At 36.9% G+C, this 27,911-nt stretch overlaps 1 protein-coding gene across 1 annotated transcript in view; it reads right to left on the bottom strand.

Annotated features, from left to right (window-relative positions):
• Positions 1-27,911, bottom strand: part of TRHDE (thyrotropin releasing hormone degrading enzyme) — a 458,543-nt gene that overhangs the window by 41,538 nt on the left and 389,094 nt on the right. The window contains exons 13-15 of the mRNA XM_066365808.1: positions 17,654-17,801; positions 15,739-15,836; positions 15,170-15,277 (exon numbers count right to left, since the gene is read on the bottom strand). Of these exons, the coding sequence (XP_066221905.1) occupies positions 15,170-15,277; positions 15,739-15,836; positions 17,654-17,801 (354 nt within the window). The remainder of the gene's footprint in view (positions 1-15,169; positions 15,278-15,738; positions 15,837-17,653; positions 17,802-27,911) is intronic.

Genomic DNA, 27,911 nt, shown 5'->3' with positions numbered 1-27,911 from the left:
CTTTTTTTTTTTGTTGATATGATGTATTACGTTAACCTTCCATGTGACCCAGCAATCCCTCTACTGGGAATATACCCCCATAAGTCAAAAACACTGGTACATAAAGATGCATGCAACCCCATGTTTACTGCAGCATTGTTTACAGTGGCCAAGACATGGAAACAACCAAAAAGCCCTTCAATAGAGGGTTGGATAAAGAAGATGTGGTACATATATACTATGGAATACTACTCAGTCATAAGAAATGATGACATCGGATCATTTACAACAACATGGATGGACCTTGATAACATTATACTGAGTGAAATAAGTAAATCAGAAAAAACTAAGAACTAGATGATTCCATACATTGGTGGGACATAAAAATGAGACTCAGAAACATGGAAAAGAGTGTGGTTGTTACCAGGGGTGGGGAGGGGGATGGAGGGGGTGGGGGGAGAGGAGGGGCACAAAGAAAACCAGATAGAAAGTGACAGAAGACTATATGACTTTGGGTGATGGGTACGCAACATAATCAAATGTCAAAATAACCTGGAGATGTTTTCTCTGAACCTATGTACCCTGATTGATTAATGTCACCCCATTAAAATTAATTTAATAAAAGAATAGAAATATGCACTTACTGGAGTTATATTAGCTCTTGAAGCAATTAAATCCCTGGCTACACCAAAAGTAAATTAAAAATAGATCCTGCCTGACATGTGGTGGCACAGTGGATAAAGCATCGACCTGGAATGCTGAGGTCGCCGGTTCGAAACCCTGGGCTTGCCTGGTCAAGGCACATATGGGAGTTGATGCTTCCAGCTCCTCCCCCCTTCTCTCTCTCTGTCTCTCTCTCTTCTCTCTCCCTTAATGTCTCTCTCTCTCTCTCCTCTCTAAAAATGAATAAATAAAATAAAAATTTATAAAAAAAAAATCATCAGTAAAAAAAAAAAAAAATAGATCCTGATTAGTCTCTCAAGTAGGACATTCAATCAAATATTTATCCATAATACAGTGGTCTCCAACCCTTTTTGGGCCACAGACCGCTTTAATGTCAGAAAACATTTTCATGGACTGGCCTTTAGGGTGGGGCGGATAAATGCACAAAATAAAATTATGCGACCCGTGTAAAAACTGTGCTATTTTAAAATATAATTGTCAAACTTACGATATTTATTGGGCTAAGTTAACAGAGGAACGAGCATGTCCCCATTATTCAGGCTGTATTTAAATTTGTTATTCTTTTTTTTTTTTTTTTTTTTGCATTTTTCCAAAGCTGGAAATGGGGAGGCAGCCAGACTCACTCCCGCATGCGCCCGACAGATGGGGATCCACCCAGCATGCCCACCAGGGGGTGATACTCAGCCCATCCGGGGCGTTGTTCTGCTGCAACCAGAGCCATTCCAGTGCCTGAGGCAGAGGCCACAGAGCCTTCCTTAACGCCTGGGCCATCCCTGCTCCAATGGAGCCCTGGCTGCGGGAGGGGAAGAGAGAGACAGAATGGAAGGAGAAGGGGAGGGGTGGAGAAGCAGATGGGCGCCTCCCCTGTGTGCCCTGGCTGGGAATTGAACCTTGGACTCCTGCACTCCAGGCCGATGCTCCACAATGTTTCATGTTATTTATTCTTTCTCTGCGGACCGGTACCAAATGGTCCATGGATGGGTTCTGGTCCACGGCCCGGGGTTGGGGACCACTGCCATAATAGATAGAACTGAGTCAGCATGTGTGGAATTCTCTAAATGGTGAGAAAATGTGATACTTTCAGCATGATTCCAGAGAAGCAAAGGGAGAAGAGAGATAATAAAGTGCTCTTCTATATGCAGGTGTAGACATTACTTAAGTAATCTTTCATTTATTTATTTTGTATTTTATATTTGTTTCAGGTGTATAGCATAATGGTTAAACAATTATATAATTGACAAAGTGATCTCCCTGATAAGTCTAGTACCTACCTGCACCATAAGTTATTATAATATTATTGACTATATTTCCTATGCTGTACTTTATATCCCTGCAAGAGATAAACGTATAGATAGAGAGCAGGCTGACACCTGTTGGGGTGGCAGGGGAAAATAAAGTATAAAAAAGATACTTAGGGACAAAAACAACAGTGTGGTGATTGGTGGGAGTAAAGTAAAGGAAAATGGGGAAAGGTAGGGGAAGATAAAGAGTGATGGATGGAGACATGACTTGGGTTGGTGAATACACAATACAGTGTATGGATGTGTTATAGAACTGTGAATCTGAAACCAGTATAGTTTTGTTAACCAGCCTCACCCCAATAAATTCAATAAAAAAGGAATAAGAAGAAAAAGTCATCTTAATATACTATCTCTACTTATACAATTATTGTCATGGAGTACTTACTGGCTATAAAAAAAAAAAAGATTTCCAGTCTGACAAAGGAATTCACAGTAAAATTTATTCAAATAGCAAGCACACTTACTACATTTCATATATTATTTTTCTTCTACATAGTTTTTCCAAAACACTTCTGTTTGGTATTATATTCCAATCTCAGAAGGGAGTTCTCTTAAAACTTTGATAAAGAGGTATAATCAGTTCACTGGGATTTTTTGCTCAGTAAAAATCTATATATATCACTAACTGAAAAAGAAAAAATTACAAAACTTCTAGAGGATGTTCTTTGGTCATGTACAGATTCTGCCCAATCAGCTACCTTTTTGAAAGTAGCAAGACTTGGCCCTGGCCGGTTGGCTCAGCGGTAGAGCGTCGGCCTAGCGTGCGGAGGACCCGGGTTCGATTCCCGGCCAGGGCACACAGGAGAAGCGCCCATTTGCTTCTCCACCCCTCCGCCGCGCTTTCCTCTCTGTCTCTCTCTTCCCCTCCCGCAGCCAAGGCTCCATTGGAGCAAAGATGGCCCGGGCGCTGGGGATGGCTCCTTGGCCTCTGCCCCAGGCGCTAGAGTGGCTCTGGTCGCAATATGGCAACGCCCAGGATGGGCAGAGCATCGCCCCCTGGTGGGCAGAGCGCCGCCCCATGGTGGGCGTGCCGGGTGGATCCCGGTCGGGCGCATGCGGGAGTCTGTCTGACTGTCTCTCCCTGTTTCCAGCTTCAGAAAAATGAAAAAAAAAAAAAAAAAAAAGAAAGTAGCAAGACTTTAATATTAGAACACGATGTAGCTCTGACTGGTTGGCTCAGTGGTAGAGTGTTGGCCCAGCATATGGAAATCCTGGGTTTGATTCCGGTCAGGGCACACAGGAGAAGCAACCATCTACTTCTCCACCCCTCCCCCCTCCTCTCCCTCTCTCTCTCTCCCCTTCCCTGCTGCAGCCATAGATGAAATGGCTCAAGCAATTTGTCTTCAGGGCACTATGGACAGCTCCACAAGCTCACCTCAGGCACTGAAATAGCTTCATTCCGAGTAACCAAGCAGCGGCCCCAGATGTGAAAAGCCTCAACCCTAGTGGGTTTGCTGGGTGGATCCCAATCGGGGTGCATGAGGGAGTCTGTCTCTCTGTCTCCTTGCTTCTCACTTAATAAAAATAAAAAATTTTAAAAATGGGCCCTGGTCGGTTGGCTCAGCGGTAGAGCGTCGGCCTGGCATGCGGGGGACCCGGGTTCGATTCCTGGCCAGGGCACACAGGAGAAGCGCCCATTTGCTTCTCCACCCCCACCCCCTCCTTCCTCTCTGTCTCTCTCTTCTCCTCCCGCAGCCAAGGCTCCATTGGAGTAAAGATGGCCGGGGCGCTGGGGATGGCTCCTTGGCCTCTACCCCAGGCGCTAGAGTGGCTCTGGTCGCGGCAGAGCGAGGCCCCAGAGGGGCAGAGCATCACCCCCTGGTGGGCCCCCTGGTGGGCAGAGCGTCGCCCCTGGTGGGCGTGCCGGTGGATCCCGGTCGGGCACATGCGGGAGTCTGTCTGACTGTCTCTCCCCGTTTCCAGCTTCAGAAAAATACAAAAAAAAAAAAAAATGTAACAACAAAAAGATGTGGTGGCCTTACTTGGGATGGCACAGTGGATAAAGCACTGACCTAGAACACTGAGGTCGCCGATTTGAAATCCTAGGCTTGCCTGGTCAAGGCACATATAGGAGTTGATGCTTCCTGCTCCTCCCTCCCTTTCCTCCCTCTCTCCTCTCTAAAATAAGTAAATAAAAATCTTTAGAAAAAAATGATGTGGTAGAGAAAGCTCATTTTGCACCCAGTTCCTTGTTTAATGTCTCCTTTTCCTCTTTGGATAGTGACCTTGAAACTTTCCTGTAAGCTGCAGGTCAGTTGTGACTCTGCAAAAATGTCAATATCACTCACTACCAGGCCAAATGGTTCTTTTCATATAAATCTCCTTCTGGGTCTCAATACAGTTAACACCTTACAGTAAAATATCAATTAGCCTCAGTCTACCATTGGATTATCAGTATAAACTTCAGGAAGGCAGAAACTGTCCTTTTGCTCAGGATTAGATTGCCACCTGGTGCATGTCATGTCGGGGATGTGGCAAAGGCCGAGGGTATAGTTGGTACCTGAATCAAATACTCTAAGAGTCTGAATAATTGTGACTTACTAAATCAAGAAGACTTATTACTATGAAAAATATGAGCACCAGTATTTTATTTTAGCAACAAGAATTGCCTGACCAGGCGGTGACACAGTGGATAGAGCATTGCCTGGGACTCTGAGGACCCAGATTCAAAACCCCCAGATGGCTGGTTTGAGCACAGGATCATAGACAATGCCCCACAGTCACTGGCTTGAACCCAAAAGTTGCTGGCTTGAGCAAAGGGTCACTGGCTCTGTTCGAGCCACCCCCCCCCCCAGTCAAGATAAATATGAGAAAGCAATCAATGAACAACTAAGGCACCACAATAAAGAATTAATGCTTCTCATCTTTCTCCCTTCCTGTATATCTGTCTCTCTCTCCCTTAAAATAATGATAATAATAATGATAATAATAATATTAAGAAGAAGAAGAAGAAGAGGAAGGAGAAGAAGAAGAAGAAGAAGAAGAAGAAGAAGAAGAAGAAGAAGAAGAAGAAGAAGAAGAAGAAGAAGAAGAAGAAGAAGAAGAAGAAGAAGAAGAAGAAGAAGAAGAAGAAGAAGAAGAAGAAGAAACAGAGCTAAAAGTTAAAAGTCAAGTTGACTATGAACCAGATATCCCATTACCCAAATGTGGACTGGGGACCTGGCCCTGAGACCCTGCCTCCATCACAGTGACAAATACTGTACCTTAAAAGATTTTATTTTATAGCTTTGAGAAACTATAACAATAAAATGATAACAAAATGTCAATGATGATGACATCTTTGATGATAATTGTGACTCCAGTGTTTCCCATACCACTTTCTGCTTTAAAGATTCTCATAAGCAATTTCTAAGTCTCTAGGCTGATGTTATCAAAGAAACAATTCTTAATGAGGTGACCAGTCATAACTATTGAAATATAAAATTCCTAGGACAGAAAGGTGATGGAAGGAAGGTGAGTCCTTATGATATAACACAAGCAAAAGAAATACGTACCTGCAAGTACGTATTGCCTCCATGGATGTGTTATAAGAACACTTATAATGAAATTCACACACAGGGTACATGAAGTTCTCTATTATCCATGTCCCAACTGTGCAGTGTGACATAAGGAACTAGACAAACAAATTACAGTGTATGATCTGTATTACATCACATTCAAGTAAAAATTAACTGCCAAAAATACAGGTTAATCAGTTTTAAGCTACTTATCAAAATCCACTGAGAATATAAAGACCCTTTTATAGCATCCTTCCTAAACTCTTAGAAAGTTAGTAATTAAATGATTTATGATATTCTGACAAAAATTACAAAAGCAGTTTCTATGCCAAGTTAAAGAGATACCTCCTACTTTGTAAAGGCAGTATTGACAAAGATAATAAAATAATGCTTTGAGTAAAATATTTAATTATGTTAGAAAATTATGAGAACTATTTTAAAACTAAGATATAATGCAAAATAGAATGCAAGTATTTGTATTTTTTAATGGAAAATGACTTAAAGTAAAATTAAGAATTGTGTAAGATTCCTGAGGACATCTAAAAAAACAAATTCCAGACATAAATTCTTAAACTATAGACCATTTTTACACTTCCATATTTATAGATATACCTATATCTTTAAATAATCATTTAAAATTATTTGGATTTATAGTGGAAAGAATAAATAGTAAATTACAAAATATATGATAACTAGTAGAGCAAGAACTTTGGAATACACTGTAAATGTTAAGCTTCAAGGGCCACAACTCATGTCAGAATTACACCCAGCTATTCACTGTTGTGATTTCTCAGTTCTTAGCCTTGAATCCTCTCCATTTGTGGGATTCAAGTAATTTAATATCTGGTCTTCTGTCCTAATAATTATTTTAAGTATATAAAAATGATATACTGTATGATAGTTATTCCATGCATTTAATATATAAATAAGAACAATAAAAGAGGTACAGAAAACCAGATTATGTTATGAGTTTTAAAATATTAATGAAAAATATTGTTATACTTGACAAAACCCAATAAACTCTTAATTAAGGTATTTCCTTATTGCTTCTTGATTGGTATCCTCACTTGCAATTTTTTTTCACTTATGGATGGAATGAACATTACTATGGGTGCTTAGAATACTCTGTTGCGCAGATGAATGTTAAAGAAGAATAAAGAATGTAAATTTGTGATTTCCACATTGGGTGGCTGTCCAGGCACCCACCTTAGAGAGAACCCTGATTACAAGTGCCGCTTTAATCGGTGCACCGAACTCAACAAACAAGGGTATCGGTTCTTCTGGACCTGCAGGAACCAGCCGAATCCCACCACTGATCCTCTCCTTATGTTATAACCTCTCCCTGATGAGATAAGGCAATCTCTTACTTTTTCCATTACTAGTGCACTGGTCTTCAAACCAGGTGTTTGTTCCTTGGAGAGTACCTAGAATTGGAGTACCTAGAATTGGGTAGTGAGTGTTATTGCAATCAAGTTCCACATTCTAAACTTTTATGTAGCTAATTCTCTTTTCATAAAAATCTTTCTCCCACTTTCTTTCACTTTCCAGGAGAAGACATATTTCTCATTCACTTATCTTGTATCTTCTGAGAGTACATTGCACTGTAGTACCAAACAAAGAGAAAATTCTAAGACTGGTGTTGATATCTAGAAAATGAGCTTCCAATTTTCAAAACTTCATTTCTCCCATAAAATTTGAAAAAGAAACCAATTAAGCTGTCAGGTGATAAAAAATTTTGGTGATAGATTACTGTATGATTTTTGGCACAAAACTTGGAGAGATTTTTGAGTATTTGTTATATTGCCCCATATGCCTTCTATTCCTATCAATTTATTTTTATGTATAAGGTTTCTCAGCACATTAATATAAAAATATGAATAGACTTGATGGTGAAACTTTTCTCATTCTAGCAGTGAGTAATATTTATCTGTGAATATATAAGCTAACTGGAAAAAAGGTCAACTTTAATTTTTACTTTTGTATTTAATAATTTTTATACTTGGAAATTATCACAGTTTGCAATGCATTTTTTATAAATATTTTTAACAGGGAGAAGAAAACTCAAACAAAAAATTAGATTTTCAAAGTTTGCAATGCATTTATATTGATCAATTACATACAGGTAACAACAACTGTAATGGAAATCCAATTTAGAAAAGAACTGAATAAAATTCTAAGGACATGAAAAAAATTATATCTGTCTGTAATATGTGTGTGTGTGTATATATATATATATTTATTTATTACAGAGAAGTATGATATGGTTTTCCAAAAATATTTTCAAGCAAAATCTATGTATTAGAATACAATTTAGGGAAAAAGAAAACTACAAAAGTTGTGACTACTTTAAATGACTAACGATGAGTATAAAATATCTATGGTGTTTGATTCCATTGGATACATTTGTAGATCTTAAAATAATTTTATTTAAAAAAATCTTATTTACAATATACTAGAAGTAAAATCTTAGCAGTTATTTATATATATATATATTATGGAGAAATTTAGAATTAGATTTTAAAATGGCATTTTAGGCAATTCACATACATAAAAGTTTGAACCCTATTGGGTTATTATCCTTGACGTCTTCTTTTCTCTTACTTTTTATATCAAAACAAACATTAACTCCTGTTACTCTTTCTTCCTCAATAATGCTCAAATATCCACTTCTTTTCATTTCTACCACCAGCTCTCAAGGCCAGAAGTCTTCCTTTGAGAAGTCCAATTCCCTGACCTGCTCCAGTCCCTATATGATAGTCTCTCAGATCTGAGTTTCATTTTCAGTTTTGTGTGATCATTTTGAAAACCTTCTGTTTCCCTTCAATAGTTCTCTCCGCCCCTGTCATTAATCCTTAGGGGGTGTAACGACATGAAGCACATATTTTAATGCCAAACAAGTAAGAGGGGCTGGCGTTGAATGAAGAAATGCTGCCTTTCAAGTGTCTAGCACAGTTCCTGACACATCATAGCTACTTGGTATACACTTATTGAACATATGAACATATACCTTTAACTGTATAATAAAAAAAAATGAACCCAAAGTGGATGAAATAAAAGGACATTTTATGATTTATATTCATGCACAATGAGTGAGAAATTTTGGACTGTTAGAGCTAATCTAAGTATTGAACATTTGGGAGCAATGCCCTTGCCTTAGAAACAAGGCCGAGCCCTGGTCGGATAGCTCAGTTGGTTTGAGCATTGTTCAGAGGTGCAGAGGTTGCTGTTTCCATCTCTAGTCAGGGCACACATAGGAACAGATAGATGCTCTTCTCTCTCTCTCTCTCTCTCTCTCTCTCTCTCTCTCTCCCTTTCTTTCTCTCTAAAATCAATAAAATAAATATATTTTTAAAAAGTTAAAAAAAAAACCAAGGTCGAGATTTGGAGAAGTTAACTGAGCTGTCCAAAGCCACAGCTGTTTAATGACCAACTTGGGGCAAACCTAATTCCTCACCCCAGCTTACTGCAGGTTGGACAGTCCTGTCCTTTCCATGACTCCTTACAGATTCCCCGCTGTGCTCACTTGTCTGGAAAATGCCTGTGCTGATAATTGAGCACTATAATGCCAGTTCTGACTGGTTAACTTTAAGCTATTATTTATACTATTGATTTGTAAAAGGCCAATATATAGTAAGAAGAATACAGAAAGCAGTGTAAATAACAGAGGAAATAGCACCATAATAACTTGGAAACATAGACAATAAGTTAGGATCTATGTTTTAGGAGAAGAAAATATAAGGTTTCTGGACTGTGATGGAAAGAGCTCTGTGTGCCTTCACCTTTATGTTCTGACATAAGAAAAGCACAGAAAGCAGACACAAAGAAGAGGAGCTTAACTGCAGCTCTGTCCACTGGGAGACAATATGACCTATGGCTGATGGAGGGACACGTGCCATAAATATCAGCTGGTTAAAAGGAAGGAAGAAAAAGCACTATTTACCTGGAAGCAGTAACAGGCAGCATTTCTTTAAGCAGGGGTGGGGATAAGGAAAGGGCAAATGTCTCCTATTCCTAATTGAGAATCTCTATGATAATATTTTATTTTATAGTTTATGTTATAGATTACATCCTTATTTTCTCAACTTATACAGGTTTGTCTAATTTTAAAGTCATCTTATAAATGTTCTATACTGTTCCTCATTTCCCCATTTAAAATTTATATGACCCATTATACAGGAATGATAAAAAAATTAGATGATAACTCCAAAGATCATTAATGTTTGGTGATTTCCTATAAGGGCCAGAAATTATATATATAAGGCATTCCTTTATATAACTCTCTTAACTTATGTGTTTGGTAATATTATTACATTTTTCAGATGTTGAAACCAAGTGATTTTTCTGCGGTCACTGAGTAGAAGACCTTGCAGCGTGATCGCTGGTCTCTCACTCCAGAGACAGTAACCCTTCCCCAGACCAGTGGTTCCCAACTGTGGTTCGCAGACCAGCAGCATCAGCATCGCCTGAGAATTCATTATAAATATAAAGTCTTGGTCTTCATTCCACCAACTGAATCAAAGCACTGAGGGTGAGGTCTAGCAAACATTTAATAAGTCCTCCCAATGGTTGTATGATCAGATGTGAGAACCACAGGCTCATGCCACATAGCACAACTTGTGTAAAATTACCGCTCATACTCACCACAGAGAATACACAAATTCTGTTGGGTATCTTTTAAAAATTTATGTTTGGGGGGGTTGTCATTTCTCAACAATCTTACATTACTGGTATATGGTAATTTGATACAGAATCATTTGCAGTAGGGGTTAGAAGGCAGGCCAGATTCATCATCTCATGGCAAGTTACATAACCTTTGTGAGTTTTTGAATTTGTCCTCTGTAAAAATCAAAATAAAAAAGATGAGATTGTGCACAAAAAGCATTTTCACTCAGTGTCTGAAATATAATAAATAATCAACAAAGTAAATATAGTTCATATTACAATTATCATTAAAGACAATATTAGTAACATCATTAGTTGCATAAGTAGTGAGGCTTATATATTATGTATGCTACAAAGCTCCAGAAGTGCTCCTCTACTTACTATTTTTATTATAAAATGGCATTAATTTTTTCAATTTCAACAAAGATTTCTAATTCATTTCAATTCAGTAAGTATTGGGCAAATGAGTTTGTAAAATTTGTATTTTTTGAGTTTGCTCACTTTTATTGTTAAAAATAGCACTGGGCAGACATGCGTTTGCTTGTCCTCTGAGCAGGGCAGTTGATTGCAAATTGCAGATTGCATTCCTGCTTGGGAGGGGCCATTGTTTTACTCAAGTTTTCTGGAGGAGGGATCTTTGTGGGCCCAGGCAGTTTCGCAGGGAGAGCAGAGAGAATACAGAGTGCTGAGAAAGAAACCAGTTTTTCAGGGAGTGAAGAAGTAGTGCAGAGGTGGAACCAGAGCTGAGGGGCTTTGTGAGCTACGCTGACACTGGTGGGGCCTTTGATTCAAGCAGGAACCAGAGAAGATTCTCCTGGTTGTGGAACCGGAGAATGAGTCAGGGCTTTGGGAGCTCTGAATGAAAGGGAAGTGTTTTTTCTGCTTGTTTGCTTGTCAGCCAGTATGAGATTTTAATAAAAGAATGGCCCACCATTTTTTGACTCTACTGCTTCTTTGCTGTCTGTCCGAATTCAATGAGAACCTGTGGCCACTGGCTATACATTAAACATTTCTGATGTCCCACAATGTACAAGGTACCATGTTGTTTCAAGGTATTTTTAGAATTATGATACTAGTTATCAATTTATATGTTCAGGAATGAATATCATTAACTATTTAATAATTTTTAAATTAAATACTTTAAGTCTTCATTTGTATTAGCTTAAAGTTTTAAATTTACCTTTTATCATTATTTGAAAACTAATACATTATCACAAAATAAAGAGGATGCACTTAATTTCAGGTTTAAACATTTTTACTCAAAGAAAATCTTGGTCTGACCAGGCAATGGCCCAGTAGACAGAGCATTGGACTGGGACACTGAGGACCCAGGTTCAAAACCCCGAGGTCGCTAGCTTGAGCATGGGCTCTTCTGGTTTGAGCAAGGCTCACTATCTTGAGCCCAAGGTTGCTGGCCGAGCAAGGGGTCACTCAGTCTTCTGTAGCCCCCCATCAAGGCACATATGAGAAAGCAATCAATGAGAAACTAAGGTGTCACAATGAAGAATTGATGCTTCTCATCTCTCTCCCTTCCAGTCTGTCTGTCCCTCTCTCTGACTCTCTGTCCCTGTCACAGCAACAACCAAAAAAAGAAAATGTCATATTGTCATATTGCGATCTCTGTATAGGAAACTAGACCATCTCAACAGTGTTTTGATTCAGTGTTTTTTCAAATAACAATTCACCTGCAGTAATGATGTATTCCCTATATTTTACTCAGTGAAGCTTAGGCCAATTATTTCTTGTTTATTTGCACCAACCAGTGAAAAAAACCAATATCTGTCCATTTTATTATGCTTTTTATACAGACAAAAAAGCAAGCATCTTTCCTATGTTTTTTTTTTTTTTTTTTCAGAGTGAAATTTTCAGGTCTCCAACCTCCTTTTGTATGTCAGGATCTTTTTATCTTTTGTATTGTTCTCTACCGAATGCTTAGTAATTTGTCTCTATTCTGAAATGTGGTGACTGCTGAACTTGGTCCCCAATTCATAGCCTAACAAGACCTGAATGTAGCTCAATCTGTTTTTATGCACGACATCACCATTACAATTCAAAGCACTGCAGCATTTGAATATTTCAGCAAGGATCAGAATGTCAACTCATTCAATTTATCATCCACTGTAATTCTTGAATTTTTCTCTCTGCTGCTACCATTGCTAGCTTCTCATTACACTTTTTAGTTCCATTCTCTTGTTTTGCATCATCTTTCCCATTCCTTCTATTTTTCTGAACCCAGTGTCACTGATTTAACCTATTTCCTTGGCATATCAAGATCAGACTAGATAGTAGCACAGCACCCCAAAGATTTGTAATCCTGGCTACTTCTAAGACTTAAAGATCTTTAGATTTATTAGCATAAATATAAAGCATCCCCCAAAATATTTTATAAGTATACTACTAAACTACCATAGAGGTTTTTTTAAAATTATGCTTAAGGTTCCACTTAAATAAAAACAAGTAAACAAAACTGGCTAGTCTGTTGTTTCAGGCACATTTAAAAAGAAAACTTGCAGTGCCCTTTATTGACTCAGTATATGAAAGTTAAACTCAGAAAAAAAGAAAAAGTTAAACCCAGCTCCAACTTCAACATTGCACTATTGATTTATTATTAAGCTGTCATCCAAAAAATACTAATTAAACCCCTGTTTTTCACATATCCGTAGCTCAGTGAGTATCCTGCACCCTCTATACAGGAGGTCACTTATGTATGCCAGAGCATGTCATGGTTGGTGGAGCAAATAGTAAACCCAGAGTCAATTTCGCTTAGTGTGTTTACTTGCTCAGTTACAAAAGAAAGCAAAGCAGAAAAATATAAAAAAAAATGACAAAGGAAATAAAAGAACCTTAAAGTATTAGGCCTACATTTAATTATTTTACACAGATAAACAGCAGAGTTATCAAATAAAGTGAGATGATACCTCATAAATAAGCTTTCACTTATAAGGAACTATGGAAGTGATGGATTCATGTATGAAAGTCAAAAAATTATTACACTCAAGGCAAACATGAATCCATGTGTCTGGAATCCCTGTCTGCTCACTCACATTTATCACACATACATAGCCCTGTTTCCAGTTGGCTTTTCCACTTCACAGCCCTACTCATCCTCCATGAGACAGAACACGATTCCTCCCTTCTTTGTGTTTTATCCTGTTCTTGCCTCAAAGTACAACTATTTGTTTATAGAGATCTACCCTCTTTTAATTTTGAGCTTTGCCTCCTCTCTTTGTTTTCCAGCTACGCACTAGTATTGAGACTCACTCAATTAAATTTGTTAAATAAGTAAATTATTTTAAAAATAGCTTTTTCCTAATAGCTATATTTTTAAATACAGGAAATGATATTAAGCTTGAAGATTCTAGAGAAATTACAGTAATTCAATGGTACAAGTCCAATTTCACTAAGTGGTAAGAATATATATATATATATATATTAGCAAGGGTAAGTTCATTAAAGGGTTAAGAAACAACTATCAGCTCTGAGAAAAGGCATGAGTTGGTAGCAAAAAAAGAAAATATATAAACAAAGACATAATCAAACAAAAAACAAAGGGAGGAAAGTAGAGACCACAATATTTAAATAATATACTTTACCTTTCTTCTAATATGTATGTGCAATTATATATCTTAAAATTTTGGATGTATTCATTATGGATATATGCTTATGTTTTTATAGTTTAAATATATGTGGTAGAATTAAGAAGGTGGTAAAAAATAGGAAAAAGTTTTTATAACATTTTTAAGTCTAATATACTGGTTTTCAGAAGACTTAGCAAAAGAGATAACCATAAGTAAAGGTGTAAAAATGAAGATGCTTTTATTCTAGAAAAGACTGATTACATTTAATCACTGTCTTAAAGGGTATGATGGATCAATTGAGAAATGATAATGATAAAATATTTTCCTTCTTAGCTCAGTATAAGACCAGAAATGATTTTAATGTATAAAGGGCAAATAGGAAAATGCTAGAGAGAAGGCAAAATATTATGACACATTACTAAGTAATTCAGTGAGAGGTTTCCTTCAATGGTTTTAAAGCAGAAAAGCTACCTTTTGACCTAGACTCAGATATGATGTATAAACTTAAATAATTCTCAACAAGACCAATACCAATTTGCTCCATAAGTATGTTTATTCTCTGTGGTTCTCTATGCTCATCTAGGACAAATCCCTTTCTCTGTTGTCCATCTGAGGGTCATCTGTGCCCTCAGATCAGGGACAAGTTCATCGTGGCATGTAGAATAATATCATCTGAACAAACTGCTCCCTAGCTTCTCACCCTTCTAATCAGACTTACCGTAACCTAGTGGCCAATAACTGGAGAAGACTGGCTTTAAATTACCCAAAGTGCAAAAAGCAATGGAAAATAACGGTTCTTGGAAATACAATGCCACCTAAGGTTTAAAAAACTGCAGTAAGAAGCTCACTGATCTTTGATTATTTTAATGTTGAATATTCTTTTCATTAACATTAATGAGTGACATTTAGTAGAATATATTTTATCAAAATAATTCTATTAACTAATGTTAACCTCCATATTGTATTAAAATATTGTACTGTGAAATTCCAAGATAAGCTATAAGTTTAAGGTCTTTGTCAAGGGTCACTAAAAGAGTAGGGATCTTTTTTATAACCTTTTTGTTTTTAGTTTTAAATATATTATATTAACATTATGCCACTTTATATCATATACTTGCAGTTGTTTAGTGAATATATACCACAACCTTTACAAACAACCTTAGAGCTTGCCCTACATTTAATTATTTTGTTCTCATGAGATAGCTAAGCTATCAAAATTCAAAATAAATTGATACATATGATGAATAAGCACCAAATTTTACAGTTATTTCAAAACTCAATAAAACCTTGCAAAGGTAAGTACATTGTGGCTTTCATGCTGCTGCCTTGTAAGCTGTGAACCCGAACCAAAGTTTCGCAGTGTTTTTTCTTGTCTTGATTATCTCCAGGTGGTAAATAGAATGCATTTGCTGAGAATCTGAAAGCAGTATTATATTATATCAAAAGTGCAGAATTTGGTTCAGTTTACCTGTTCCTGTTACTGGAAATCCAATCTGAAATGAGAGTTGATGCCTGTTGGTGACAGTGCTTGTTGCCAAAACTGCATGCCAGCATTATAACTTCTCGACGTAGTTCTCTTAGGTATTGTTGAAATGAGAAAAAAAAATTAAAGCAGTGTTAATATTAAGGGAGGAAGAGTAATTCATTACATTATACTGCATTAAATAATAATTAGCAGAAAAATAGTGTTCAGATCTGGAAATCCTGTTTTGCTGAGTAAGAGTTGGGCAGAGTAGAAGTGAAACACACTAAAAGCCTGTCCTGGAAACAGTACATACTACAGTGAGAGGCATGGGTTCAGAGCTCAATTTCACTAATAAAGGCAGGTCTCAAATGAAAACATGTCAAGGAAAGGCCTTTTTTCTAAGTACCAGGGGGTGGATACTATGTCTCCCATCAGCAGGCCTCACAGGAAAGGAAAATGAAAAACGCAAAATGAAAAAAAAATCGTCTCATGCTGCTGAAGTCACAATGGTATTAGTAGTATGTTATTGTACACTTCTGGGGAAAAGAGCAAATAATCAAATAAAACAGTACTCATGTTGGTAGGATGCTTGAACAAGAGATCCATTAAAACTGTTTTTTGGCCATCCAAGCTTGATGTACGTTGTTGCAACTTGCTTTAAAATATATTCCTACATGGGGGTAGGGGAGATAAAGATAATGTCAGTTTAGAGCCTCTCCATGATGACAATAAAAATATTATAATGGAATTAAAATATTTTCTAAATTTACCTATCTTAAAATATCAGTAAAATTTTGGGCATGGTAATAACCTATTATAATTGTATTCAGCATTATATTTCAAATATAGAAAATAAGAATAAAATACTATTGCAATTGTGGAAGTCTACTCTTCCTCTTAATGAGGAAATAATCTGCATTTTTATTTTCAATGACAATTTTTGGAGCAAAACAAAGAAACTACTAAGGAATGACACTCATGCATACATGTATACAAATGTATGTAAACACAGTTTATGAAAATTAGTACCTAATATTTATGATTTTATATCAATAGAGCATATTTAATGCAAGCCTATTATGTGGATCCAGCCACTAGCCCAGCAGGCTGAATCTGATATGCACAGAATACTCTTCAGAAAATGACACATTATTTCAAAGTCAATAACCCATTCAGTTAATACTGTATTTAAATATCCATAGCAATGTATGTATGCTCTCCTCACTTTAATGTGGTCCTGAATTTTGTCAAAAGAATGAAAAGACTAAAATTGCAATAAAAGCAGTTCTTAATTTTACTGCATTTGAGGTACCAACATGATATACTAAAGTAAACTACATATATAGTTTCCTTTTACAAAATTTTAATATAGCATTTTCTGTGTTGAAAAAAGTGTAATGTCTTTCTCCAGCATATAAAAATTATGCCATAACTGTAATGATACATTTCTTTGCATGTATGTTTTTAGGACTTAGACAAAACTAACATAATTAACAGTCAAGCCAGCCTATTAAAAAAAAATTAAAACAGAAGTCTTTTCATGTACGTTTAGGATAAGATAAAAAGCAACTCTTATGGCCACTGGACAATTTAGATGGTTCTAATGAACAGATTTTTATTAGATCTGGTCATGATAATTCCAAATGTATAGGTTAAGTAGTAGAGCCAGTATATCATAGGAAGTAGAATAATTTTATTAAATATAGAAAATACTTTTAAAATAACTAAATGAAAATAAGTCATGCTCAAAGGTGATAGAAGGCACAGAGACACATTCTCATAAGCAAAGCCTCACTGGTGATAAGACATTTGGGAATCAAAAGCTCACTAGAAGTACTTAGACCTAATTTTATTCAAATGATTATTACATTAGATTAGGTGGTGTCAGCAGTGCACTGTGGTTTACCAGGCTTCCAGCTTAGGAAATCTGGTCAGGTAACATTTTGGAATGTTTGTCATGTCTTCATGTCTGTTCGGATTATCTGTTGTTTTCTTTCTTGTGTCCCCTTGAGCCCAATTATGAATGGGTTTTTGCCTCAATGTTGATTTTATTCTTGTTAATTAAGGAAGTGAATTGAATTGACTATGCCCTTTTGGATAAAAATAATGAGTAAGAGCCTTTACTGAAACTGTCTATATTTTGTTAAGATCTTTGCAATCCCTCTACTCAGGTTAAGTCCTTTGTGAGCACAGAGCCCTTTAACTCTTGGAAAGTAAATGTGAAGTTCAAGAATGTGCTATGTATATTTGTTCTTAAATTCTGAAGCATTTAAACTCAATTGACACTTGTCAGCCAGAACAAAAAAAGTAGCCTATTTTAAATTTCCTCTTCAAGTGATTGTCATCACTGTTGTGTAGAAAATTAGGACAAAAATGATAACACTAATTAGAAGGAACTAAAATAACTCAGGATAAGTTGAATATAGCAGATAATGAGAAAATACTTTATCATCTGAAAATAGAAAGAAGAAAAATATATCTTTTTACATTGAAGACATTGTATTTCTCCATGCGGTCCAGTAATTTATCTAGAGGATAAAGAGCTCGGCTGGCAGCGTGCCAAGGAAGAAAATCCTTCTCTGCAGACAGGTATCTGATAATCTCCAGGGGAATATTCTGAGGCAGATAGCCAGCTCTGCACAGTCAAAAAAGTTCATGTTAATTACATGCAAAAAAGATACATGATGATGCAAAAGTGAAGATTTTACTTATGCAGATAAAAGACAGAAAACAAGATTCATCAGGGTATAAAGAAGCCATACTCAGTGTTATACAAACAAAATGACTCATTTTTAAAATATAGTCCTATTTAGGATGCCAATGCCCCTTAACATATACAGAGTTGAAGAGTTAAAGATTTACATGAATACAAAAATATCAAAATGCATAGTTTTGGAAAGAAAAGAACTGTGAAATTTGAATAAAATCAACTCTAGGTATATTCCTTCACGGAAACTCTTCAAAGGTCACAAGATATTAAAAATAATTGATGGCTGAGATAATATTTTGGTTCCTCTGGCATTCTCTTTATTTCTCATGTAGCTCTGTGTAATAATTTTTTAAGTGAGATGGGGAGATAGTGAGACAGACTCCCATATGCGCCCTGAACCAGGATCCACTTTGCAACCTCCATCTGGGGGGCAGGGCCAATGCTTGAATCAACCAAGCTATCCTGAGTGCCTGAGGCTAAGGCTAGAGGGAGAGAGGGGGAGAAGGAGGGAGAGAGAAGCAGATGGTCACTTCCCTTTGTATGTCTTAACTGAGAATTGAACCCAGGATATCCATATGCTAGCCGATGTTCTATCCACTGAGCAAACCTGCCAGAGTCAATAATATTTAATATAGAGTGCTTTCAAAATTAGCCTGACCTGACGGTGGCACAATAAATAGAGCATGGACCTGGGACACTTGGGACCCAGGTTTGAAACCTCAAGGTTGCCAGCTTGAGCATGGGCTCACCAGCTTGAGCATGGGGTCGCCAGCTTGACATGGGAGCATAGACATGACTCCATGGCCACTGGCTTGAGCCGAAAAGTCGCTGGATTGAAGCCCAAAAATCACTGGCTTGAACCCAACGTCGCTGGTTTGAGCAAGGGGTTACTGGCTCAGCTGAAGCCCCCTCCCCCACACCCCATCAAGGCATGTATGACAAAACAATCAATGAACAATTAAAGTGTTGCAACAGGTTGATGCTTCTCATCTCTCTCTTTTCCTGTCTGGCTGTCCCTGCCTGTCACTCTGTCTCTCTCTCTCACTATAAATAATAATAATAATCAAATTAAAGTGGCAACTTATAGTTTTGACTGTGTTACCTTACGATATTTCTAATCTGCCTGTTTTCAACTTAAATCATGCTTTTGATAGTACCTATGAAAATCAGTTAGATTTTAATAGTTCAAATTTTTTTTTTAATCCTTGATTTTTTTATTTTATTTATTTATTCATTTTAGAGAGGAGAGGGAGAGAGAGAGAGGAGAGACAGAGAGAGAGAAGGGGGGAGGAGCTGGAAGCATCAACTCCCATATGTGCCTTGACCAGGCAAGCCTAGGGTTTTGAACCGGTGACCTCAGCATTTCCAAGTCGACGCTTTATCCACTGCGCCACCACAGGTCAGGCAATAGTTCAAATTAAAAAAATGTTAAAAAATAGACTCTTCCCACTTATTTTCTTTTCAAAACAAATGTCATGTCACCTTGTAAAACAATATCAGATACTTTTGAACATATGAAACTTCAGCTTTTTAAATGATCTGAACAATTATTGCCGATTTTTGAAGAGGGCATACCCAAAAAAAGAGATGAAAAGCAGAGTATATCTACTCTCCACTAGATTGCATATAAAGTCTTTGCAAATCAAAGCAATATAAATGACAATCTACAGTACATTAAAACATGGTCTTAGCCTTGATGTCCCCAATGTATACATATAGTAACACTCTATATTTTACTGGTTTTTTTTTTTACACATTAATAGTCAACTGAATACAGACTTTTAGCAGAAGCAACAGTTAACATGAAAACTACAAATGCCAGGTTACTGCCTCTTCCTACATTTCACACTATTGCTCTTTTATAATATAACAAAATTAGGTGGAGCTTTTAATTTGTGCTTGGTAGAAGATGGACAGGGATGGAGCTAAGCCTTTTCTCATCTTAACTTAAAATAAATTTGCCAGACTATGTAGTCCTTACTCACTATGTAAAGCAAAAATTACACTACAGATGAATATTAGCCTGCAAGTGTGTTTAGAAAGTTCATAACAAAAGTCAATTCTGAAGACTGTGTTTCAGTTGTCATCAAATTTAAAAAAATGTGTGTGTTACTCTGATGAGTTTGGTTCACTCGTGGTATAATATCAACTACAATTAAGGTCTGATGTAAACAAGAATTGTGAGAATATCTTCAAAATTCCAAATAATTTCAAAATTTTCTAAATTGTATGATTTGGAGTGCATTTAGATTTGTGCCACTTCTCTTGAACAGTTTCTATTTTATACATTTTGCAGAAAGAATGTGAAATTAGGCTATGAAAACAATTAAATGTTTTTATCATTTTTGCTAGTGTAGCAGGTCAATAATACAGTTAAATATTGCTTTTAAGGGTATCTCATCCACTGAAAAAGCAATACTTTTATTATAAAAATAATCATTTATTTTTCTCACTTAAAAGAAAATAGCTTTGCCTGACCAGGCTATGGCACAGTGGTTAGAGCACTGGACTGGAATGCAAAGGACCCCGGTTCGAAACCCCAAGGTCACTGGTTTGAGCATGTGCTCACCAGCTTGAGCACAAGGTTGCTGGCTTGAATGTGGGATCATAGTCATGACCCCATGGTCGCTGGCTTGAGCCTAAGTTTGCTGGCTTGAGCAAGGGGTCACTTGCTCTGCTCTAGCCCCCTGGTTAAGGCATGGATGAGAAAGCAATCAATGAACAACTAAGGTGCACAATAAAAAATCAGTGTTTTTCATCTCTCTTCCTTCCTGTTAGTCCCTATCTGTTGCTTTCTCTGTCTCTGTAAATAACTAACTAACTAACTAACTAACTAACTAAATAAATAAATAAAAAGAAACATAGCTTCCAAAATTTCAGATTTTGAGATTTTGTAGTTTGTTTCGCCTGAACTTTTAGTTCTAAATATTAATTAGCATAGGAATCATAAACATTACTCCTCTAATTATATAATCTACCTGCAGTGGATTTTTTCAGAGGTTTAAACATACTAGTTTTATGTCAATTATAACTTACTGTGTTTTACTTTATCTCTATAAATGAATGGACATTATTCAATGATATATGCTTTGAGGGTAATATATCTACAAATAAAAATGACAACTAATGTTACAGAAAGAGCCTAAAGCAGAGAAAGAGCCTGAAATCACCAGTGATGCCCATAAAATTAGATAAATTCATCTTTTCAAGTCTCATGTTTCTTATCTGCAAAATAAGAGTTGAACTATGAGACATTTTGGCTTAGCTCTGAAACCCTTTTATTTTAACCTGCTTATCTACAGTTGAACCTGCTGAAAACTAATTACAGTAACATGGGTATAATTAATTTGTTTTAAAAATTTGGAAAAAATACTTTGTAATTTTTATATGTCTCATTCTTTAATTGTTTAATATGTACAGATTTAAGAGTCATGGTTTGGACCTAGGTATTACAAGACACTGACATAGTGTAAAGAAAATAAAAGTAAAGTAGGCCTGACAGAAATTCCAAATAATGGCAAGTTGTGTAAAGTAGTCATTAGATAGAGATAGAGAGCAAGTTCTGTTTTGAGTCCTATAGCAAAAATTAACTGGTCATCAAAATCTGTGCTCTTTACTTCCTAGGATAGACCATAATTTGCACTTCCTTGATTGTTGAGTATAATTATGTGACTAAAATCTAGCCAATAGAATATAAATGTTTCCCATTGTCACTGTTACCTCATAGACATCTCTCATTAACCTCTCCATGTTTTTTTCCCTAAAATGACTCTTTCAAGGTGGGGCTTGAAACTCTTACATTTCATATGTCAGGAACTTAACTGGGTCTGTAGTTGACTGTGTGCCCAACTACCAGTTTTCACTCTCGACTCCATTACATGACCAGGTTTTATATTTCTATTGTGTTTGACCTTAATACAAGTTTGGGTCTATTTATTAAAGCAGTGAACCTTCTCTAATGCAGTCTTCAGAGAGAATAGGAAACAGATTACATTCAAATTGCCCTCATTTTGTGCTGTTACAAACATATATAAGTAATTACCTACTATCTAATTGAATATATTTGCATTTAGCTTGCTAGATGAAAATACGTAGCTACACTCAATTGGACAAGAGGATGATCAGCTTCATTACAAAATTAAGACTTGTAAGAGATAATATTGGTAAATAAGTTACTGGTTTAAATATGTGTTTGTATAATTGGCTGGTAATGATATCTGTGATTACTACTACTGATAATGCAATCAATATAAAGGAAGTGTGTAGAATCCAATGAATGGAACACTACATTAGCTCAAAGTAGTCAACCCAGGAGGGAATACACTTAAGGTCCCAACATTGATATGTAGTTTCACTAAATTTGCATCATCATAGGCAAGTGCTGCCAACAAAATTAGAAGAAAAATAGCAAATTTAAAGAATATTTTATGTATAACTAAATGTGTTTTATTAACACTTTAGAATGAGATTGTAGATAACATTCATCTTTTCTTGTGTTGGAGTAAGTGTTGGCATAAGAAATAATTTAGGAATAAAAAAAAAACAATGAGAAAAGAGACAAATAATGAAAGATAAAGATACAGATAAAAGATTGCCCATATGAAGCTATAGAGTTCCTCCTCCCAACCCCTCCATCACCCAAACACATACACCCCCTCCCTCCTCCATCTGTAATTTATAGAAGCTTGCAATGAAATATATCCATAGATATACAATGAGACTATTTTCTAAGAGAAGAAAATTAAAACCAGACTGTATTAGCTGATGTTGCAATGCACTAATATTAACTGGTTTGTTTTCATCTAAGATCAAAAATTACTTTTTATAACACCCTGAATTCTTGTGAACAACTCTTAAATCTGCTGAGATGGGTGGTTGTACACAAATAAGCTACTTTACTTTGAGTTTTCTTTAAAAGCAGTTGGTTTCTGAGTGCTTGGAACTTAGGAAAAAATAAAAAGCACAATCCTCAGACTTCTCAGTGAATCATAGTCTGTCTTCATTAATTGAATATTCATTTAAGACTAATAAATAGGCTACTACATATTTTCATAATATATTCAGAAGACACTATAACTGTCCCTTAGGGCATAGATTTTTAAAGCAATTGCTGAAATGTTAAACTAAGAAGTTTACTATTGTATTATTATTCTTTGTATTATTATTATTATTATTATTATTCATTACTAAAGGACTTTTGTGTGTTTTTTGTGAAAAGATACTATGGTGAAGACTGGAAACTCTGCTAGTTCTCAGAGTACCAGAGATAAAAATGACAATAGATGGGGGATGTATCTCTGTCAACCAGCAGTCCATGTGGCCAGTTCCTAGGAAAGATAAAAACACAATTCAGACATTGGTTAACTGATGTCTGCAGAGATGAAAAGGAAGATACTTATTTGCACATCCATAAAATCAGAAACATCAGGATTGATGTCAGAGTAATGGCGCGGTAGGAAGCGATACCGATAAATCTCCCCAAAAACTCAACAAGATCTTCAACCAGAAACAGAAAAACCTATCCTTGCAGCCTCCAGATGTTTCGCAATACACCCGAAGGTATGGTCGAGCGAAAAATTGGCTAAATATATAATCAAACCCGAAAGGAAATACGGACTAAGAAATGCTCCACCTTCCTCACTAACATAAATAGGGCTGCTTTCACTGGGAACTGAGAGTATAGAAACTAAGGCGGGCAAAAGGGGGTGAATAGATCCAGGCCGTGGCACAAACGACTGAACCAGGCTTTGGCACGGAGATCCAAGCCAAGGAAAAACTGTGCCTGTGACAACCCAGGCAATACAAGCTAACACTCGCACCAAACCCAGACAAAGAAAGACAAGTGGGGCAGCCATTCACTCCGATCTCCTGGTCGGCGTGTGCAGATAGTGGGCGAGAGATTCCTTCGAAAGTCCCAGGAGTGGGTGCCCATGTTATCCCACAGAGAGGTAGAGTCAGAGGCCTTTATGTGGGCCGAAAGCGGAATCTCCAGGCTGCTCCAGCACCCTGAAAAAGCCGCACACGGGGAGGGAGTGAGAGCCAATTGCAATGCTGGAACTTTTCCGTGCGGGTGGGGGTTTTACTCAAAGTGTGAGGCAGCTGGCCTGATATCCTGATCGCGCACACAGAGAGTGGGCAAGAGATTCCTCCGAGAGCCTGGGCAGTGGGCGCTTGTGTTACCCAACAGAGAGGCAGAGTCAGGGGCCTGTGTGTGGGCCAAAAGTAGAATCTCCAGGCCACCCCAGTGCCCTGAAAAAGCTGTGCATGGGGAGGGAGCAAGAGCCAATTCCAACGCTGGAAATTTTCCGTGTGGGCGGGGGCTTCACTCAGAGTGTCAGACTGCTGGCTTGATATCCTGGTCTGCGCACACAGATAGTGAGCGAGAGTTTCCTCCAAGCGCCCCGGGAGTGGGCGCCCACCCGTGTTACTGGACAGAGTGGTAGAGCCAGACGTCTTTGAGTGGGTGGAAGCCCAGCCTGATTATGCTAGCAGCTCTGACTGACTGAGCCTTACCCAGAGCCCTGTGCTGAGTGGGAATAGAGTGGGGAGTTGCCAGCTCTTTGAGCCTCTTACTATCCAGGCAGAGGCAGCAGCAACCCCATAGCTGGATTATCAGGCTACTAATTGAGGAAGGAAAGACTAGGAGACAGGCTCCAGGAACACGGACTCTCTCACTGTCGGAGACTATAAATGCTAATGAGCCTCGACTGCCAACGAGACTGAAGCCCAATACATGACATTGCCATAGAGACTTATCAACTGCAAACCTCTACCTGAGCATGCCACAGGGGCAGAACCAGGAGTACAGAGTCACCGACCAGGAAGAAGGAGAGAAAAGAAAAAGCAAGAAGATAACCTCTCAAAATCAAGAATAATCCACAGACTTGATAACCTATCCCATTTTATTATATTTGTTCATTTTTTTCTCTTATCTTCATTCTTGATTTCTTGTTTTCCCCCTCCTCCAATTTGATCATTTAACTCTGTGCCAGTCTTACTCTCTCCTCTCCTTGAACTACACTACCCATAAGTGTTACATCTCCCAATATCTTTTCTTTCCTCTTTCTTTCTCTCTATGAGGGTTGCACTCCAAAACCCTTAACTCTCTCTCTCTCTCTCTCTCCTCTTCTTTCTTTTTTCTTTTTTTAGAGGTTCCCTCCTTTTTTTTCTTCTCTCGTTCTTTTCTCCCTCTATATTAGTTTCTTCCTTTCTCCTTTACGTCTCCTCTCATTCAAAACTCAATAACAAACAAATTATCTTCTCTGGGACTCAAACTTATGTTTGAGGCATTTTGGGGGTTTTTAACTTCACCTTTTTAACTCACTAGTAGAGCTCCCATCCCTGGCTCTCCATTTTTTCTAGTTCTTGTTCAATTAAATACAATAGTAATTTTTTAATTCCCCCCCCCCCATTTTCTTGTTTCCCTCTTATTCCTCTCATCATATCTCTTAGTCAACCAACATCTAAGAGCAAATCATTTTATTCTTGACCCAAATTTTTTCCTTATTTGCTTTTTGTGGGTACATACCCTTTTCTTCGGCCACTTTATTACTTCTCCCCAATTCAGGCCCTCCATTACAGGCATTGTTTGTTCTATTTAGTAAAATATAATTCACAGTTCACCACAAGATTTTTCTCAAGAAAGAGGGGAGAGGAGAGGAGAGGAAAAAAGGAGGGGGGGGAATAATTTCCCTTTTTTAATTTATTTTATTTTATTATTTAATTATTAATTTTTTTAAAAAACAACTCTTTTAAAATTTTTTAACTTTTTATTCTTTATTAAATCTCACTAATACTATCAACAAAACCACCCTCAGATGCCATTAAGGAAGAGAAAATCGGAATATCATGGATACAAAAGAAAGAGGTAACACAGCTAGATGAGGAAAAATCTATGGAGAAAAAATTTAATATATTGGAAAACTTGGAGTTAAACGACAGAGAATTTAAAATAGAAATCCTAAAAATACTCAGAGATATACAAGAAAACACAGAAAGGCAATTTAGGGAGCTCAGAAAACAACTCAATGAACACAAAGAATATATTTCCAAGGAAATTGAAACTATAAAAACAAATCAAACAGAGATGAGAAACTCAATTCACAAGCTGAAAAACGAGGTAACAAGCTTAGCTAATAGAACAGGACAGATAGAAGGTAGGATTAGTGAAATAGAAGACAAGCAATTTGAGGCACAACAGAGAGAAGAAGAAAGAGACTCAAAATTTTTAAAAAATGAGATAGCCCTACAGTTATTATCTGACTCCATCAAAAAGAATAACATAAGAATAATAGGTATATCAGAGGGAGAAGAGAGAGAAAATGGAATGGAGAACATACTCAAACAAATAATAGATGAGAACTTCCCAAGCCTGTGGAAAGAACTAAAGCCTCAAATTCAAGAAGCAAACAGAACTCCGAGTTTTCTTAACCCCAACAAACCTACTCCAAGGCACATCATAATGAAACTGGCACAAACCAACGGCAAAGAAAAAATTCTCAAGGCAGCCAGGGAAAAGAAGAATACAACATATAAAGGAAGGCCCATTAGATTATCATCCGATTTCTCAACAGAAATTCTACAAGCTGGAAGAGTGGACCCCAATTTAAAGTCCTGAAAGAGAGGAACTTTCAGCCATGAATACTATACCCATCAAAGCAATCCTTCAAATATGAAGGAGAAATAAAAACATTCACAGATACAGAAAAGATAAGGGAATTTATCATCAGAAAACCCCCACTCCAGGAATTATTAAAGGAGGTTCTCCAATCAGATACAAAGAACAAAAAAAAAAAAAACAAAGCCACAAGTAAAAGCTCCAAGAAGAACACAATAAAACCAAATTTAAACTGTGACAACAACAAAAAGAAAGGGGGGGGGAGAAGATGGAGATTAACAGTAGCAAAGGACAATGGAGTACAAAAGTACTCATAAAATAGTGCACTACAATGAACAGGGTAGAAACCCTTTTCATTACTTAATGGTAACCACCATTGAAAAAACCACCACAGAAGCACATGATTTAAAAAAGATAGCAACAGAGGAAAGATGTAAGGAATACAACCAAATAAAAACAAAAGATAGAAAAACAAAAGAGAAGGATCAAACAAGACACAAAACTAACAGAAAGCAATCTATAAAATGGCAATAGGGAACTCACAAGTGTCAATAATTACACTAAATGTAAACGGATTAAACTCACCAATAAAAAGGCACAGAGTAGCAGAATGGATTAAAAAGAAAATCCAAGTGTATGTTGCCTACAAGAAACTCATCTAAGCAACAAGGATAAAAACAAATTCAAAGTGAAAGGCTGGAAAACAATACTCCAAGCAAATAACATCCAAAAAAAAAGCAGGCGTAGCAAAACTCATACCTGATAATGCTGACTACAAGACAGCCAAAGTACTCAAAGACAAAAATGGTCATTTCATAATGATTAAGGGGACACTGAATCAAGAAGACATAACAATTCTTAATATATATGCACCAAACCAAGGAGCACCAAAATATATAAGACAGCTACTCATTGACCTTAAAACAAAAACTGACAAAAATACAATCAGACTTGGAGACCTCAATACACCACTGACGGCTCTAGATCGGTCATCCAAACAGAGAATCAACAAAGATATAGTGGCCTTAAACAAAACACTAGAGCACCTGGATATTATAGACATCTACAGGACATTTCTTCCTAAAGTGACTGAGTATACATTTTTCTCCAGTGTACATGGATCATTCTCAAGAATTGACCATCTGTTGGGCCACAAAAACATCAGCATATTCAGAAAAATCGAAGTTGTACCAAGCATATTTTCTGATCATAAAGCCTTGAAACTAGAATTCACCTGCAAAAAAGAGGGAAAAAATCCCACAAAAATGTGGAAACTAAACAACACACTTTTAAAAAATGAATGGGTCAAAGAAGAAATAAGTGCAGAGATCAAAAGATATATACAGACTAATGAAAATGACAATACGACATATCAGAATCTATGGGATGCAGCAAAAGCAGTGATAAGAGGGAAGTTC

The sequence above is a fragment of the Saccopteryx leptura genome, chromosome 2 (assembly GCF_036850995.1).
Source record: "Saccopteryx leptura isolate mSacLep1 chromosome 2, mSacLep1_pri_phased_curated, whole genome shotgun sequence".
NCBI classification, from domain to species: domain Eukaryota; kingdom Metazoa; phylum Chordata; class Mammalia; order Chiroptera; family Emballonuridae; genus Saccopteryx; species Saccopteryx leptura.
Note: the sequence above shows the minus strand (reverse complement) of the source record. Positions and strands in the feature narration are given on the sequence as shown.